Here is a 19,193-nt window from a genome sequence, read left to right on the forward strand (position 1 = left end):
TTACTCTTTGAATTACTTCCCCCAAAGGCATTTTATTCCTCTTTCCAACAGTGAAGCTTCTAGCCAGTTTTGCCAGCTCTCTGGCATGTTGATGACATCTTTATTCTGCCGTCTTTCCCTGTGCATTCCTTCCTGCTAGTCAGATATTTCCTGGCCTGCAAGAGCTTAGTGTCGCCTGAAGACTTGTGGGTTTCCCTGTGCTTTGCCCCTTCCAGATTACTTATGAAAGGGCTAAACAAGATGGGTTCCACCCTGATCTCTGACAATGCTGCTGTTTTTATATTTTATTAAAAACAGGCCCAAACATGGCAAAACATTATCTTTCAGCACTTATTTTAAAAGTAACAATCTGTGTGCAATAAAAGATTTTTGAAAGTCTGAGAAATGTCCACAAATTCCATGTTGATAATACATTTTTGCCTCAGAACGTCAAATTATACATCAATATTTCTATTTAAAATACAGACAGTATGCAAAAATACATATATAGGAATCTTTAGCTGTACATATAACTTGTATGTCCATATAACATATGACTTGATATATTTGATACACACACAAACTTTTCTATGTAAATGTCCTGTGTAGTTTTGAACACGGCTAATGAGCAGAGATGATATAGATGTGTTGTCAGAAACAAAATTCCCTGAAAGTCAGAAAGTTGAAAGCTTCCAGCCTCTATGTGTCCCTCTGAATGTGTGACTCTGTGCAAGTTAACAGACCCTCTTGAGATTCAGTTTTGTCATTTGTAATGAGAAGGGACAGGATTAGATCAGTGATTCTCTGATTTCACTAAGAATCACTCAGGTAACTTTTTAAACTGTAGATGCCTAGGCCCTATTGAGAGACTGATTTAATTTTTAAAAATACTCCTCTGTGAGTCTAATGGGCAGGTGCCAGGGTCAGGAACTACAGGTTCGGGACTGGGATTGTAGTTCAGTGGTAGAGCACTTCCCCAGCATGCATGAGGCACTGGGTTTGATTCTCAGCACCACATATATATAAATAAAATAAAGGTCCATTGACAACTAAAAAATTATTAAAAAAAAAGAAAGAAAGAAAGAAAGAAAGAAATACAGGTTTGACCTACTCCAGGTTTTTCCAGGTATGTGAGTCTCTTGCTTTATTTTTCCTTCCTAAGCGAGATGGGCTGAGCTAAGAGCCCTGTAGACAGGGCTACTCTTTCTGTTGGATTTGTTGAGCGCATGTGATTCTGCAGAACATCCTGAGATAAGAGTCCTGAAGCAGCACACCAACTGTTCCCAAGTGTGTCATCTGCCTGCCACATCAGACACTCTAGAGCCTCTGGCAGTCACAGTTCTTTGCTGTTCTCTTTGCCCTAGTTGAGGATGTTGAGTCTTCATGATTTAGGAAGCTAAGCCATTGTCTGGGTTGGACAGAATGAAAGCCCCCATTGATGTTTTCTTCCACATGATCCTGAGCCAGTGGCCAATGGATGCAGTTTTACGTGGTTTTATACTTGACATTACCATTCTTTTTGCCAATCATCCTTTTAAAAATTTTTGGTTTCTAATTTCATTCTTTTGACCACCCTCCCTCTAACTTTTAATGTCTTTGACCCCTGAAATGACAAATAAGTACATTATTTTGACATGGTAGTTGCTTTAAAAAATAATAATCCATTGTGTAGGTTCTAATTGCCTTTGGACCTGTAGATTAATCAGTGACTACTTGATTAATATTAGAACTTTTAGAAAAGAACAATACTTTTAAAGTGTATGAGATTTCCCTCATCAAAAATGTTTCTTATTTCTAGTTCTTCCTCCATTTCCACTGCCACCACCCTAGCCATTCCCTCCCTTCTAGCCTCTTCTACCATATGGAAGGCGGCTACCGTAGCTGTCGGGCTCTGTGATGTGTGCTCTCATTATCACTCTTAACCCTCAGAAGAGGCTGAACGATGAGGAGCCAGGGCTCCTGGAGCTCCTGCCAACCATAGGTGGAGCCTTTAAATGCCATCTGTGCATCATCTCATTCAGTCTTTAGAGAGGCCATTTTACATTCTACCGAGGACTAAATCATGGATTTTGATGTTCCATACTTGCTCAAAGTCACATGCTGGTAAATAGCAGAGTTAAAATCTAGGTCATCTTAACCACTAAGCTGTGCTGCTATTATTTTTAGGATTATTACTACCACGGTTCTCATTTTACAGAAGGGGAAACTGGGGCACAGGATCCTTGAATAACTTGCCTGAGATCACCAGGCTAATAAAAGGCAGAGTTGGGATTTGCCCCTAGGTCTCTGCTGCAGGCACCTCTGTTGCCTCCCACTCCCCTTTACCCTGTGTACTCATCTGTCAATCATGCCTCTCTCAGGCCCTCCTTGAACAGTTTTTCTTTTCCTGTTATTCATCTACCTCCAACTCTTATTCCCACAATGCCCAGATATCTGTGTCTGCCAGGTCAGCCTGTCTCCATTCCTAGCCCATCAGCTTTCCAGGCTTCCCCTGTCTTCAAGTGTCCTTCGTCTCCTCAACCAACCTTTCCTGAATACCTGTTCTGGGGAGATATTCTCTACCTACTCAAGCCAAATCCACCCTCTGTGTACAGCTCAAGGCACCCTCTCTAGACAGGCCCCCTGCTCTATTCTTCTCCTTTGCTGGACCTCCCAATGAACTGCCAGCAAACAGGGTGCAGGTGGAACCCCATAATGGAGTCTTACAAGTTTCAAGTCTTAAGTGAACTCTGAAGGTAAAGCCCATGTAAGAACCATCCCAAACATATGGTAGTTGCTTAATAAACAGGCAATAGATTAGCTATGAATTTGTGATTATAGTGTTTTAATTGTCTCTTATTATGTTGATTTTGAATCTAGGGGAAAAAAACCACAAAATTTTAAATTGAATTTTAAAATGTTAATTTTAACATTTAAATTTTACAATGTTAATTTATATAACTTTTTCAAGTATGTGTTATTGTGTTTATTTTAAGGGCTAGTAAAACTGATCTTCTAAAACTATTGCTGTTCTCCCAGTAAATGTCCCTTCAACTGTAATGGAAGCCATGTGCCGACAAGACGCCCTGCAGCCCTTCAACAAGAGCAGCAAACTCTCCCCTGCCACCCAGCAGCGCTCCGTCGTTTTCCCACAGACTCCATGCAGCAGAAACTTCTCCCTCCTGGATAAGTCCGGGCCCATTGAATCAGGATTTAACCAAATCAACGTGAAAAACCAGCGAGTCCTGGCCAGCCCGACTTCCACAAGCCAGCTCCACTCGGAGTTCAGTGACTGGCATCTCTGGAAATGCGGGCAGTGCTTTAAGACTTTCACCCAGCGGATCCTCCTCCAGATGCACGTGTGCACACAGAACCCAGACAGGTAACCCCGACTCCCACTGCTCATGCTGTCTTTGCTTAGTGAGATCCGCTGCTTGCCTTGCTGCCAGCTTCCAGTCACCGCCTCCAGCCACATCTTGGGGAAAACCCTGTGCTAAGAGGTGTCTGCATTCAGGAAGGTTGCAGAGTAATGTTAGGCCACTGCTTGCCTCTCTGCTTTATAAGGGCTGCACAGACAGGTTGGTGATTCCAGAGAGGAATCTGCACTTGCTATCCAAACAGTTCTGTCCAAGTTTAAAAGGGAGCAAAATAGAAGGAACATTTATGAATATCATAGGTGGAAAAATGAGGTCAGGATGATTAGAATCCTCTCTGTCTTCCAAAGATAATATAGCTGGCTGCTCTGCGGCTGTCACAGTCATTTCAGAGTTCACCTCCAGTGTGCCGTGGGTATGAACTTAATTAAGTACTAAGAGGTAATGAATTGGAATTTTTTGCTTAGTACTATTTTTCTTCGGAGCATGCAAACTCATAAATCCTGCAAAGCTGTCAAAAGGAAATACCTGCTCTGCTAGTGATGTGGAGGAAAACAGATGCCACTTATTCAATAAACTAATATCCACACAGAAGAAAAATGTTGACTAGATACCTCAGAGTCAAAGTTGGTTTGAAAGTTTGTCAATAAAGAATTTTATGGCCATGAACTGAGGATGAAATTTAGCTGAACAAGTGAATTAAAATTTCAGGTACTCTGACGAGTGGCACAGTAGATATAATGGAACTATTATTTATGAATCAAAACTGGTTTATTCGACAGTCTTGATAGCTGGGAGTGCAAAAGACAAAAATCAAATTAATTCAATAAGAAAGGATTGCTTGTGTTTTATCTCTCCTTCATGTCATATGAAAACTTGATTAAAACCAAAATATCTAAGTATAGCTTTGAAAATGCACTTTGAATATAAAAGCAGAAAATGATTTTTGGAACTAGGAGTTTGGAAACAGGATTCCTGAGTTATTTTCTTAATTTTGACACTGATCAGCCTTAATTAAGTAATCCGCTTAACTCTCTTTGTCCAATAACATATGCTTAGCTTTTCACTCCCAGCTTTATAGGATACCACAGTGTTCTTGGAAAATCCAAGTATGAGCAAAGATGAAGGTGCATTGGAGGGGATGGATATATTAAAAATCATAATTTTAGGGTACATATGCACATTTACAGGTATATACATTTTTTGTGTGCCATTCTAGAAACTACCTACTTGCATCAAGCCTTTCTGTAACTAATTAATACTGAAACATGTAATTAGGCCTGTGAAGATAACTATGTCTTAGTAAAGGGTTCAATAGACTTGTACATCTTAGTACTTTTGGCTCTAGAGGTGATAGAAAAGTTTGAAAATCTTGTCCTCATTCAGAAATAATTTTTTTTAAGTTTACCTTCCTTGCAAATAGCCTCAAGATACATTCTAAGATACAGTCTAAGTTTTACAAAGCACTTTAGTAATTTTAATTAAAATATAAAAGATGCATTAAAATCATCTCATAAACTTGCTTTACAAATTGAGCTAGTTCAAATATATTGATCTGTTATTTGCAAAGGTTTGTTGTAGTCTTAGTAACTGAGTGTGCAAGGTAAAATGAAGCAATAGTTGAAAGTTTCTGGATATTTTGGGGAAAGTCATAAAACAATGAAACCGTTTTAAGGTTAACAGAAAGATACAGAAATGGACTGTTTTGTCTGACCCAGTTATATTTAGAAAATCATGCATGTATTATGATTTATATTCTTGTGAAGCTTATCATGTAAAATAACAGTCATAATTTATAACATATCCATGAAAATTATCAGAAAAATACCTTAAAATTAGCTTACATGTACAAGATAATACAAGATATACCTGCATGAGAGATTGTTGGGTAAGTGCTGATTCTTAGCTAATTTAGAGTTATTGGGGAAAACTTTAGATGGTGTGAGACTCCCATCCTGTGCTAGATTGTAATGGGCTTATTTGACTCAGACACCCAGGTGTGCTGTGACCAGCCTTCCAGATTTGGTGGAGTAATGAATATTGTTATTGAGATTAATAGCCAGTATGAGATCAAGTTACTCATGCAATGATTTCCCTCTTCTCCCCTACGTTTTGTTGGTGAAGACTTGAGAGGTGATTGACATCATTCATGAGTAAGTTAAAACGAAAACCATGACTTCTAAACATCAGTATTATGTTTCTTGGTAACAATGGGTAGATAAACTGAGTCTGAGTCCATCACATCTGTGTTGATTATAGGAAATAAGGGGAAGTAAAGGGAGATACCCAGGCACTTTGATCTACTAACTTCATTTTAGCTGCATAATTTGCTTTTAGATCGTAGGACTGGAATAGCTCTTTTCTATTCCAGAGCCCAGAATGCTGTCTTGGTACCAGAAAGTTTGGAAGTAAGAAATACTCTCCATAATTCTTAACCACATCAGTGAATTGCTAAATAGGAGAAATGCACAGAACCACAATGGAATATCAGATTTATTCATGATAGTTGCTCAATTTGGAAACTTATCTGTTATACGCATGGAAGCTTCCAATTGCTGAATATGCATATATTCTTTGTTGATTGACTCCATAGTCTTTGGAAGTTTGTGCCCATTCATCCATATACAGTTGTCTTTCAGTATCTGGAGGATTGGTTCCAGACATGCCCCAGCCCCATGGCAGATACCAAAATCTGTGCATCCTCAAGACCCTCATATAAAATGCTATAGAATTTGCACTAACCTGTGCACATGCTGATGATCCTGCTGTATACACTTTAAATAATCTTTACATCACTTATAATACTTCATATAATGTAAATACTATGAAACTAATTGTTGTTTTGTATTGTTTAGAAATAATGACAAGAAAAAAGTCTGTATGTGTTTAGTACAGACACTTTTTTTTTTTTTTTTTTTTTCTGAATGTTTTCAGTCTGCAGTTGGTTGAATCCCTGTATGCTGGATCCACATCTATGGATGGAGGGCCAGTGGTCCAGTGAAAAAGTTAAACCCATCAGAAACCATTTCCCTTATGTTTGAAAAACTCAGTGCTTTTACTTTGATTGGAATATCTTGTTAGAATCAGAGGCAAGAAAGGGAGACACAGAAGAAAAATCAGAAGGCAAATGGGTTAGAGTTTCAAAAGGGTCCAAGTTTGAAGGCCTCTGAATCCGAAGTACAAAAGATTTTTTTTCACTCAAGAGATTGAATATTTGGCCACAAAAACCTCAGCCATTTGAACCTTCATCAAAGACACTTGGTGTGTCTATATTCATGAGCTTTTTCATGTCAGGTACCATCTTAAAGTCTATGCATTGACATAAAGGAAAGAGATCTGCAAGTGCCCAGCAATGCCAGCATTGCCATTTCCCACCACCAAGTTATTCACATTGAATGAAGAAGGAACTTATGTGTGATCTGACAAAGTAGGAATCAGCCTTAAAGATAAAAACATATCCACAGGGGTCTCAGAGACATGGAATTGCTATTTCTTGATATAATTTTTTCTGTTAATATTGAACAAACAGAACCAAAAATCTCTTCTTTTTCTCAGGTCATGATTGTATTTCCCTCTGGGTGAATTCAAAGGCTAGAAGCTATTGGAATCTAGATCAACCAAGATTTTATTTAGAGATTTCATAAACATTTGAGTTTTTGCATAAGCTGATTGTGTAGGCTAGGGCAGCTTGACTGACTTTTGCTTGAATCGGGAGTTAGAAATCCCTCTTCTCTTCTGTTTTTCTGCTGCAAAAACTCTCAACAGTCCCACTGGGGTGTTGAGGAGTTGGGGTCTTCAGAAAGGGGTAAGCAAAACCTTCAATCACAGTGGATTATTTTCTGATGAATTTGTTCTCTTTTATTTTTCACATAAAGTATCTTTATAATGCTTCTTTATTTTGCATTTTTTCTCGTTTTCTCTCTCCCTTTTGATTGTTTGTGGCACATGGGGAAAGTCACTGTTTGTAATTGGATGTGATGGTGCCAGAGGGGACATGACTTTAAAAGGTGCTGTGTGGTGGGAGGAGCCTGGAGATAATCCATCACCATAATAGTTTCTTGGAATGTATCAATGTTCTTGCATTCCTGTTTCTTTCTGCCCCTCCCCCACCTGAGTGTGAGGGTTATCTTCTTTCTAGTTCTCAGTGTTCAGCAGACCCTCTGTTTCTGCACTCTGTCACTTTTCTGAATCTTCTTCTCCTTATAGAGAGCTAAGTTCTTTTCCTACTCCACCCAGCCAGCAGTGACTTAAGCAGGGTCCCTTTGAAGTCTTGGGAGATTTGCGCTTCAGCTGGCTGTCGTGGAGCAAGGAGAGAATGTAGCTCCAACTGAATAACTTTTGTCCTGGAGGCGTTCATTCCATAAAAGAAAAATCAAAGAAGGATTAATAATTTTAAACCAAACCACACTTAATTTTGTTAAATGTTTCATCCTTTTCCTATGTGTACACTAAACCAATTACAGACTCAGAGCAAATGAATTGCACATTTTACTGGCGTAATCTTTGGCAGAGGAGCTGCCAGTGACAGAGAAAGCCAGGGGATGTACAAAATCTTCTTGCTGTTTTCTTTCTGCTTAAAAATTTACTAGCATTGATATATGGTGACTAAATTCAACCACACTTTGCTTTTCAGTCTTTCTTTTTATTTTTTTTTTTATTGAGTATGGAGCACTTTATAGTTTTTTCTTGAAGCTTGATATTTCTGTGTTGGAAACCAGCCACAGGGGGCTATTTACATTAATAAAAAGTAAATAAATTAATACTTCAGTTTCTCAGGTGTACTAGCCACATTTCAAGTACTCAACTGCTTCATGTGGCTAATGGCTCCTGTACTGGATTAATTTAGACCTAGAACTCTCTATCATTAGACAATACTACTAGAGGTCTCACGTTACAACAAAGCCACAGGGTACTTGTGGTTGTAAAACATTATCCCTTTGCTTTGAGAACAGTGCAATGCTGTGTGCACATGATGAGTTGACAGAATGAGGTGCTTTAGAAAGGAGGGTCCCAAATACAATGATGTGAGATGTTGAAAAAGAGTAAAGCTAAACACAGCACCCATGGATGTCAGTCTTTGTGTGTTTCTTCTGATAGGATACGTGGAAGGGAGACAGAGCTTTGGAGTTAAGATTGATTATATCCAAATCAATCTTATCTTTGTACCAGACTTCAAAAAAATCATTGGAAAAGTTGGTCATCAGAATAAAAAGCTAAATAATAGCAACTAATTCTGTGTCAAAGGCCCTCCTTTTTAATTTGGGAGGTGTGAAAATGGGTGTGCTAATATAAATATGCATAAGTAGTCTTAACTCCTGTGGCCAGTGTCCCAAAAGAAACTGTGACATCTGAGATTCCTAAGTGGTGATGTTTTCTAAGCCAAAAAAAATTTTTTTAAAAAAAGCTTAGTTCTGTCTTGAATGTCTTCCTGTGCCCTTAAGCCCTAGACACATAATAAATTTTAAAACACTTTTGATTATTTTATTTTTCATTAGAACATTATAGTTATACACAGTAGTTGAATTCATTTTGACTAAATCATACATGCATGGAATATGATTTCAATCCTGGATCCCCTCAGCCCCTCCTTTCTCCCCCTCTTTTCCTTCCTCTACTCTACTGATCTTCCTTTTGTTTATTTCATTTATTTATTTTTCATTGGAATTTTCAACATATACTTAAAGGTGAAATTTCCTGTGTTATATTTATATATGCATATAACATGATTTTATAAAATTTATTCCATGTTTCTTCTCCTTTCCCTTTCCTCCTTCCTCCCTCTTGTTCTTCTTCTACTCCACTATATTCCCTATATCTTTATGATATCCAGTCCCCCCACCCCCTCACTGCCTTCTTTTTCTTATTTTGCTCTAGTTTCCAAATATGAGAGAAGTATTCAACCCTTTATTTTCTGAGTCTGGCTTTTTTCATTTAACATGATGTTCTCCATTTCCATCCATTTATCAGCAAGTATGATAATTTCACACTTATTTATGGATGTGTAAAACTCATTATGTATATATTCCACATTTTCTTATTGATCATTTTATTTTATTCATTTAAAAAGAAATCCTAGAAATACAGGACAAGAAAGTTTAAGGAATATTGTCTATCAAATGTGCAACTTCTATACTTTCTGAGGGCTGACTTTCTATAAATTTCTAGACTGAAAGAGACATTCTGTTATAGTAGCAAGGGAGATAATTAAGTTCTAAATTCTACATGAAATCAGGCTCTGCAAAGGTGAATGTGACCAGATGATCTAAAATGTTATTCAATGTACCTAAAAATAAAGGATTATAGCTTTGTTTGTTGAAATTAATTATAATAAGGTTTGGTCCTACATTATGGTACTAGGTTTTCTTGTTGCTTGAAATTCTCAACTTTTGGCCAATACATTAAAATTGTCCATATTCTAGTGAGCTTGTGCATACACACACACAAACACAAAAACATAGAAATCTCCACATCCATCCAGGGAACTGACTGGTACTCACAATGCAAGATGGAGATTGTGTTGGTGATGCTGTGTCTTGTAAGGCAGTATTAGACCAATCCATAGACCAGGCTTGTTGATCAGTTACCCAGAAGCAAGAGCAAACCATGATGGGATGTGAAAGCATCCAGCTCAGTCCACTCCCTTTTCCAGATGGATGAGAAAACAGGTCAGAGAAACTGAGGGACTTGGCCAAGTCCCACAGTTGGTTGGGGTCAGAGGCTGAAGTAGACTCACCTCTGTTCTCTCTCCTTTTCTAGGTCCTTCTGTTCTGTTAAGCTACATTTCTGCAAGGTTTTAAAAATAGTGCTATATAGGCAGGCCACTGCTCCCCTAGCAAATGCCTCTCAGGCTGGTCCTGGATAAGGGTGATGTTTTAGAATCCTTTCACTTTTCATTGGTATTACCTTCATTTAATAATTCAACTAGTCCTCTTTCTGGTCATTTCTGCTCTTCTGTGTGTAAATCTTTGCCACTCTGACTATTAACATAAAAAGGATGGATTGACTTCTGACTGTGGGAAATAAATCACCCCAACTTTTGACAGCAGAATTAGAAAAAAAAAGAAAAGATTAATTGGTTTTATTTAGTGGCTTATTGTTTATAGTGATAGCTATTAAAAATAGATAACCAGAGGCTAATAAATGTTAATGGTTCCTAAACTATTAGAAAAAAATCAATTGTCAGTGGATATAGCATATATTAATATATTATTTTGATTATAATCTTCAGTAGCATTTAAAAAATTTATCCCTGAGAGAATTATTTGTTGAAGAATTCTTTTAAGGTTAGTATCTACTACCAAAGCAGATTTGGCAGGAGGATATTTTTATCCACATATAATTTTAATGGCTTTCAAAGCATCGTTTTATAATTATAGTAAAATGCATGTGTAATTTGTCAAGATTGATAAACTCCTTACCAAGGACTCTTATATATTTCTTTGAAACTTGTTTGAGAGCAGTTAGATAGATTTCTAAATGTAAGTAATTAAAATTGTATAGTATTGAGTTATTGACCAATCCTGGACTATTAATCAAGCTAAAAAATTCTACAATCAGTGCTCAGTGTGCTGAAGCTGGGTAAAATAATAGTATTTGTGTTCAGTGAGGCAAGTAGCCACAATTAAGCACTTCACTTGACAAATGAGAGGGTACACTTTATTCTGCACTTAATTGAACTGTTGTACATGCTCGGTCACCATTGTCTCCCAGTTCTGCATTTTGGTTTCTGATCATTGGGGTTTATGCACTTGCTAAAGGTAGAGCAATTAAGTCTGCTTTTGCTATTGGCTTTCTAAATGTAGCCAGAAATGTCTGGGCCACAAACCAGGGCTCACTGAGCTCTGTTACTATCCTTCATGACAAATTAATTTTCTGAAAAAAATTTTGATAAACAAATTAGAGACCTGTCAAGGAATGATATGAAATAGCTTCGAACAGGGAAAACTCCTCAGGTTTTATATCACTCACCAGATTCTGCTTAAGTAAGCAGAAGAACTTCTGTGGAGAAGACAGAATTTTAATCTATTTTATGAAAACCAAAAATTGATTTACTTCTCATGAGCTGGAAAGAATGTGCTCTGATAATCTTGCTAATTATCAGGTATTTGTCACAACTTCCTTCCATTTGCTTTTGCATCACAGTCATCTTTCTGCGAGCATAGTGGCATCCTGTCATTTGTATGCTGCTATAAATCATTCCTTGCTACCAGATTAAACTGGGAGCCGAGGTTCAAGAAAAAGACTCAATGGATAAATATTCGGGAGGTGGGTAGGAGGTTGAAGTCAGGATTTCTTTTACAAAGAGATGCATCTGGGTGCTGCACATCAGAGTTCAACTGTGCAATACCAGCACTGGTACTATACACAGATCCCAAGACAGCTTAGGATTTATTAAAACATGCATGCATCTTGCCCAAATGTTTAACTGGCACTTAGAATAAGATCCAAACCCTAGAATGACCTTAGCATCAACTACTTATGTCCTGTAAGGACAGTTTCAGTTTTCTGAACTGACAGAAATAATAACTACTTTCCCTGACCTAGAGGGTTACTGTAAAGATGAAACTAGATAATCGATTTTAAAGCACTTGGAAAAGTTAAGAATGCCAGGGAAACATGAGAGATGATTACAGCTTTTCTCTTGTAACATTTGGCTTAATGAGGCCTGTGCTTTTAAGGCTTACAAAGATACACTAATATTTGCCTGCAGGGAGATAAAGACAAGAAAGTAGAGGATTTTGAAATGGTATGATTTAATACTGGAAGGGAATATTCATTTGGGAATTCATGTGTCTCAGCAGCTCTGTGAATTTTGTTCCTGTGGCAACAAGTAAAGTGGTGGGGACCCAGAGGCCAAAACTCTGTATTCTGTCTTAAAAAGTATGAAAATATCACCAAAAAGTTTTGGGTTCTTGTTTCATCATGCTGATTTCCAACTAACCAACAAGGAAAATAATGACCAGGCAGTCTCTTTATTTGTTTCAGACCCTATCAATGTGGTCACTGCTCTCAGTCCTTCTCCCAGCCTTCTGAACTGAGGAACCACGTGGTCACTCACTCCAGTGACCGGCCTTTCAAGTGCGGCTACTGTGGCCGTGCCTTTGCCGGAGCCACCACCCTCAACAACCATATCCGAACCCACACTGGAGAAAAGCCCTTCAAGTAAGTAGTGGCTCTGTCCTCTTCCTCTCAGCCTTTCCTGAGAGCCGGCAGATGCATTGGCACAGCACTGCCCAGCTCCCCACAGGAAAAGGCTCTTTGGAAGGTCAATGTCCAGATTGCATAAAATCTTCTGAATTACTGACTGGCCTTTGAAAAACCAAGTCAGGAAGCCCCATGCTGGTTCTGGTTCAAGTTTTGTTACCTTACACTTAAGATGATCTTTCTGGGTGTGTCTTCTCATCAGCAAAATAAGGAAGTTTGAATAAGTAATTTGCATATTTCCAGTTTCTGAGGATCTGTGTGTCTAAACTTTATCCAGGAGCCACACAGCTCTCATGGCCATCAGCAAGCCCTATCGCCCTAAGGGTGGGCATAAACTTAGGATGTCAGAGTAATTCTATCTTGGAGAACTTGAACCCTTCAGGATCCTGATGAACCATTTCCTCCTGTTTATCATGTGTTAAAGAGTTTGAATCTATTATAGTAGCCAACTTGTGACTCAGAACTCAAAATTATCATGTTGGTGAAAAATGAAACAAAACAAAAAAGCAAAGCAAACACAGGGCATTTTGACTTTTTTAAGATTCATAAAGTTTTTAAGGGACCATCAAAAGAGGTAAAACTAAATTCTAAAGGTTTTGGCAATGTCAGGGCAATTGCATAAGATTGTGTGTTCAAAATATAACCCAGTCATTAAACCAGTGGACAGCTGAATCATGTGATATGACCTGTTTATTCATTCATTCCTTCATTGATCCATTCATTCATTTATTCATTCACTTATTCAATTATATATGCTTGTTCATTCAACAAATATTTATTGAGCACCTACTTTTATACTGGGCGCCTGGCTAGGGACGAGATACAAAGGTAAATGAGTCTCAGCTCCTTCCCACCCCAACTTTGAAGACCTCATGCTCTAAGAGGAAGACCAATTAATCAACAAATGTAACAACACAGGGTGAAATGTGCAGCAATAAGACATGTACATACAATGTTTGAAAGTAGCAAAGAAATGGAATAACCAATGCTATCTGGGAGATGATGCTTTAGATGTGTTATGAAGAATGAGTAGGAGCTTACCAGATGTACAGGGGATAGAGGTGTTTATCAATAGTAGTAGCTCAAACAGCATGCAGAAAGGCCTGGGAGAATAAACCTATATACCTGGGTGGTTGGTGGTCTCAAAGCAGTTTTAACTATACAGTGAGCTGTTTTTCCCTTCAACCTTCTTACATTTCTCTCAATTCATTTCCCATACTGGCTTCCCTGTTTGAGAAAGAAAATTAAAAGTGCATAGATGTGCAGCCTTATTTGCCTTCAGTAGGAAAGGATAAGCAAGAGTGAAAACCATCCAGTTCACAGAAGAGAACCCCTTTGTTCATTCTTCCGAGAGTCTTCCAAAAGTCTCGTGACCCATGATTTTCCCTCTGAATCTGCTGTTTGGACATATTGTTGTGCTCACACTGATAGGTGGAACTTAGGGTAACAGAGTCCTGCAGATCTGGGTCCTCCCTGCTTCAGTGATCTTCCAGTGAAGGAAGGACCTCATAAAAGCCTGTGATCTTTGGTCACCTCCCCAAGAATTAAGTTACCTTGATACATCATTCTTCATTATTTTCCATTGTGATTTAATTGATATTAATAATAAAAATAGTGATATTTTTTGTCTGTATACATAGGCCTAGCTTGCTCATGGACTCAGGGTAGGATGGGACCTAGTCTTGGGCTTACAGCATGGGAATCTCTAGCTGAAGTGGTGCACCTTTCTGTAATCACCCTGAGGCACCGGAGGGCTCACCCCAGTTGCAGGAGTTCCCTTTTGTTGGTGCTTGTGTTCTGCTGGTGGACTTTGCCACCATCCTGAGGCCTGACCCCCAGGGGCTTCACAGATTCTGGTTTCAGTACTGTCCTGGAGGTGGAAAGTGACCAAGACACATTTCTTGTGCCTTTGAGCAAGAGAGTTTTTCAAAAACAGAGGCGCAGGAGGTCTGAGGATCTTTCTGGTCTCTCATATTAGACAGGCAGTCAGACAGACACAGTGCCAAGAATCAGATTGATTTTTATCTTGTTGCTGTGTAAATAGATTTTAGTAATTAATTGAAGAGGTTCCAGGGTCAAAATGGGAAATAGATTTCTATTAATGTTAAGGTGTTACTTATGTGTAACCTCGTTGACTCCACTCAATTTTTTTCTTTAACATCCTGTTTTTGTCATGTTTCCAATAGAGTTGCCATCTTAACTTAATTTTAATTCATTGAATTAATATTTGAAGGAATTTAGCAATTGCATCTTTCCCCCTTTCCAACAGTATTTTTTGTGACCATACCTAATTTCATCTGGGAAAAAGAAACAAAAGGAAAAAATAAGGAAACAAGCAGGGTTGTTGGATGCCATTCAATATACATGTTATAGTTCCTTCTGTTCCCACTTTTATCAAGATAGCCACAGGCTATCATTTGTGGGAGGAGGATTTTACTTTATCAAATATATATCTCCACAGAAGAGCTGAGTGTATGCTTATTTGGAAAGTGCAAGACTTAAACATCTTCTAGGAAATGGAAAGTTAAATCCTTTAGTGTATACAACCAGGTCTTTCAGAATTGAACTATCCCAAGGGAATTTTGGGAATCTTCCAACCACAGCCCATGGATATCCAACCCGTGGACATTTGTAAATATTATGAAGATATCCTTTTACAAGCTTATAAAACAAACATTCAAAAAAACTTTTGTTGCATACTAGTCAATAAAAAGGGTTTCGTCAGGATGGTTAATTTTACTACTTCAGCTAATGGGTATTGGCTTAAACAATGTGGAAGAGAAGAAGAATCTTGTAAAGATGCACAACCCTAAACCCTATGACTGGAGCAGCTTCCAAATAGATGACCCAAATGGCTTAGTCCCCAAGTTGTACCACCCACCCTGAACTCTGGGGCCTTTACCAAGTCTGAGCCTGCCACATCAGAGGAAAGCCCTTTCCAAGTTCTAAAATCTTCTGCTCAGCAGTGGATTTTGGAGGCAGATCAAGATCACTGGCATCCAAAGAAGGCAGGAGAAGTTTTGCCATTAAAATGTCAGAATTCATTCCAGGCTTCTTACAACCTGCATAGCTGAAATCGCATTGAAAGAATCTATCTCCCGAGTTCTCGGTAGATCACAGGACTGCTGACAGCTAACCTAGGCTGTAGACTTAGAATTTCTGAGATATAAGAGCACATAGAAAAATGAAAAAATCAAAGATCACATTGAAGGTCTTGGATTTCAGTTTGTTCTGAGACTGGGAGTTGTGGAGAACAAGGAACGAAAGGAAGACATCATTTCATTAAATAGCAATGGCCAAGCACTTTATTGCAGGAAGGAAGAAAAGGAGAGAGGGAGGAAAGTTGGCAGTCTGAAAACACCTCTTTATGACAAGGATCCTTTCTTACTAAACACAGAGTCTCAAGATTTCAGTTGGGCTGCTGTGCTCCACTCTGCTCTGCCTGGGAGGACCCATGTGAGCCGCCTCATGCCTTCCTGGCTTCTGAGTCTGGGAAGCTGCACGAGCAGTCCAGGACTGTCCATAGAGGGGCTCTTCATCCTTGTTACAAGCAAGTGGAAATAGTGCCCTATGTTTTTGCCTCAAATAAAGCAGTTTGTCTGAGAACAAGAAAAAAATTAAAGGAAATTTCAAAGGACGCCTAACAATTGAACAAGATCTAGACAAAATCCAAGCAAATCAGTAGATATGCATGGAGCACATTACATGTATGAAGCCCTGTGCAATCTGGTCCAGCTCAAGAAGTATTTTGTGACATGTTGCAGATGCACAGAAAACTTATAGCATGTTTTCTGTGTAACAGAACTTTATATCATTTGTTAAGCTCCCGGTACATATAATCCAATCAACCAGCACATTTGAGTAAAGGAGGATCTCAAACTGAAAAGGAAATCAAGTCTAAGACTCTTATGCCAGTAGGAAGTTGGGGACTTTCTTTTTGCTGAAATGCTTGGAAGATTTTCCACACATGTTCCTTCAAGGCTACAACATCAGCACCTATGCCAAGTGAAGGCACAATAAGGAAGACCCTGTGTGCAAGAGCATTCTCTCCTCTGGGTTCACCCCCTGCTTCTTTCTTTCTTTCCTTCCTTATTCTGCTACATTCCACAAAGTCCAGGTTTAGAGATGCCTGAACCCCATCACTTGCATAAGATTGTAATTCAGGGTTAATTAATGCCAACTCATCTAAAATCCGTCTCTGGCCTCCCAGAACCAAGGTACTTGAATTTGGTTAGTATTTCTGTTGAATTTCATAAGGCTGTAAAAATATTGTGTGGGCAAGATTTCTCCAAAATTTAAGATGATAAACATAAAACCAAAACCCTTCTCTTTTTTCAAAAATGTATTTTTATATCTAGCTGTCTTTAATTCCTCAAATATACAAATTATTTTATAGTTCTCAATCCACATAGATAGGTATTTCTATTAGCCCACTTTCCTTAAGAAGGAGAAATCACTGAGAAAAGGATATAAATTCAGGCATTTTCAACACATCTGCATGTGTTTTCTCTCATACCTGGTGGGAAGATGGTACTAGAGATGATCTTTCAGGAATGATCTTTGCAAGCATACTAGAGATCAGAAAAATTTTCCTGTTCCAACAAATTGCTCCATACATGTAAGTCTCTGTGAGACATTTAGGCAAACACTTAAGAAAAGTATAACTCTGCCCTTAATACCTCCATGGTTGTGGGAATTTAAGTGTTACACTTCTGCTTTATTTGAAGCACTAAGCTTCCCATTTGCGAAGTCTTCATATTCTAATATACAAGATTAGCGGGGCAGAGGCTTGGCTCAGGTAAAGTGTCGTTCTTCATAATTGTTCAAACTCTTTTGCTCTCTTTGAAATTGATCCTAGAGCTTCAAATTAAAAAAAAAAAAGAATATAATAATTTGAAAGTTTGTCAGGTAGTTGAAAGGTAGTATATTTTGACACACTAATCCAGTAACTAATCAGTTTTCTAATAAACAATCAGCAGTTGCTAACATGTCATCAGCACTCCAGGAGCTCTGGAGAGGGGATGAGCTGCCTGCGGACGTTAATGAATACACCCAAAATCATTAGGTGATCAATACTTCTGAGTTATTTTCATTGAGCTGATAGGTCTGATACATTAAAGCTGACATTATACATTTGTCAAGATCACAGAGCAGTTTTTAACAGTGGAACAGGCTGCTAAAAATATTCCCCGAAAGACAATCACAGAAACTCAACTTCTTCACCCTGACACACTCAGCTGGCCACAAGAGTCTGGAAAATCCAAGGAAGTGCTGAAGCCCCAGCCTCCCCACATTCACGGACATGCCAGAACCCCACACTGGACAGGCGTGCTCTTTTTCTATGGGAGATTATTTTTGTGGCAGAGCACTTTCTATGATTTACTAGTGAGGAGGAAAGGGGGACACATCATGGGACACATGGCCTCCTCCTCTGTGATAGGGCAGGGGGACTTTCTTGTGGTGGCTCTTGCCACAGCTCCAGTAGTGTAGGGACCTGAGAATTGGAGATTGTGATATTTTACAGAGGATAATTGTCTGTAGCTCCTCTTGAATATTCTTTCCTTCGGAGGATGGAGGAGAGGACATTAATGGGATGGCTGAGGTGGCTACTGCCTGCGAGTGCTCCTGGCAGCCCAGATGTGTAAGATGGTGACGGGAAGTTACTATGCCCAGCTTGCTGCCATGGTTCAACTGCAAGTGCTGTGTGTACACATAGTCATGGACATTCAGCCAGGAACAACAGTCACAGAAAAACTGGAGTCCCCACCAGGGTGTGTGTGTCTGTGTGTGTGTTGTTTTCTATAGATCAAGTAGCCACTGAACTAGTAAGTGAGGCTTGTGTGGGAGATGGAGATGTACCCAGGGTCTCCGGATAACAATCTTTTTCTTTCCTCCTTTCTTCTTTTTAAGTTAAGGAGAGGCGATTTCATTGAACTAGGAAGCCTGTTTTCTCCTCTCAGACATACGGGCCTTTAATTGCGGCCCACATGTACACTGTTTCTCCTCTACTTTCTGGAGGGTTGATCACTTAAACCACACAAATATCCCTTGATTCTCACTTTTTCTGAGTTTCCCTGACACCACTATAAACCCTAGTGTTGTAAATTGTCCTAACCCTATATTTGGTTTGGGTTGTGACACTGTAACTAGCTTTTGCAAAAAAGCAGCCTCCTCACCCCCCACCTCTTAGTCAACGGCAAACTAATGTATTGCTTCCACTAGTTTCCAAATTCTGAGATGATCGTTCTTTGGCTGTTGTGCTGAGGGGAGTAGAATTCTGGGTTTTAAATTAGCAGCAGGTGAAATTCTATTTGTCATCAATTTCTCTTTGGGGTTACGGAGCAGAAAACTGCAGACAAGCTGCTGCTTTGATGGCTCACTCCTAAAAATCTCTTTTTGTTCTTTATCTATTTGAACTGACAGTGATCAGAGCTGCAGCAGGACAGGGCTCTCTGGAGAAATCACCTTCCCCCTGCCTATTGACAGATCCCTCTGTTCTGCATCAGACGGGCTTTGTCCCATCCCAGGCATCCAGGCCTTGGAAGGAGCCACCAATTAAACCTCTTGAGCCGGTAAAATCTGAAGCCACTTTGGAGTGTCTGTTCTGATTAGGCAGGATGAGAGGAAGCCCATCACCCTGCAGGCCCCGCTCCCTGG

General features: G+C 39.1%; 1 protein-coding gene across 2 annotated transcripts in view; it reads left to right on the plus strand.

Moving 5' to 3' along the window:
* Nucleotides 1–19,193, plus strand: part of PRDM6 (PR/SET domain 6) — a 98,845-nt gene that overhangs the window by 77,719 nt on the left and 1,933 nt on the right. For both annotated transcript variants that reach the window (XM_079145666.1, XM_079145667.1), the window contains 2 exons: nt 2,998–3,340; nt 12,318–12,494. In XM_079145666.1, coding sequence (XP_079001792.1) covers nt 2,998–3,340; nt 12,318–12,494 — 520 coding nt within the window. The remainder of the gene's footprint in view (nt 1–2,997; nt 3,341–12,317; nt 12,495–19,193) is intronic.

This window comes from Sciurus vulgaris (genome assembly GCF_902686455.1).
Source record: "Sciurus vulgaris genome assembly, chromosome: 6".
NCBI classification, from domain to species: Eukaryota; Metazoa; Chordata; class Mammalia; order Rodentia; family Sciuridae; genus Sciurus; species Sciurus vulgaris.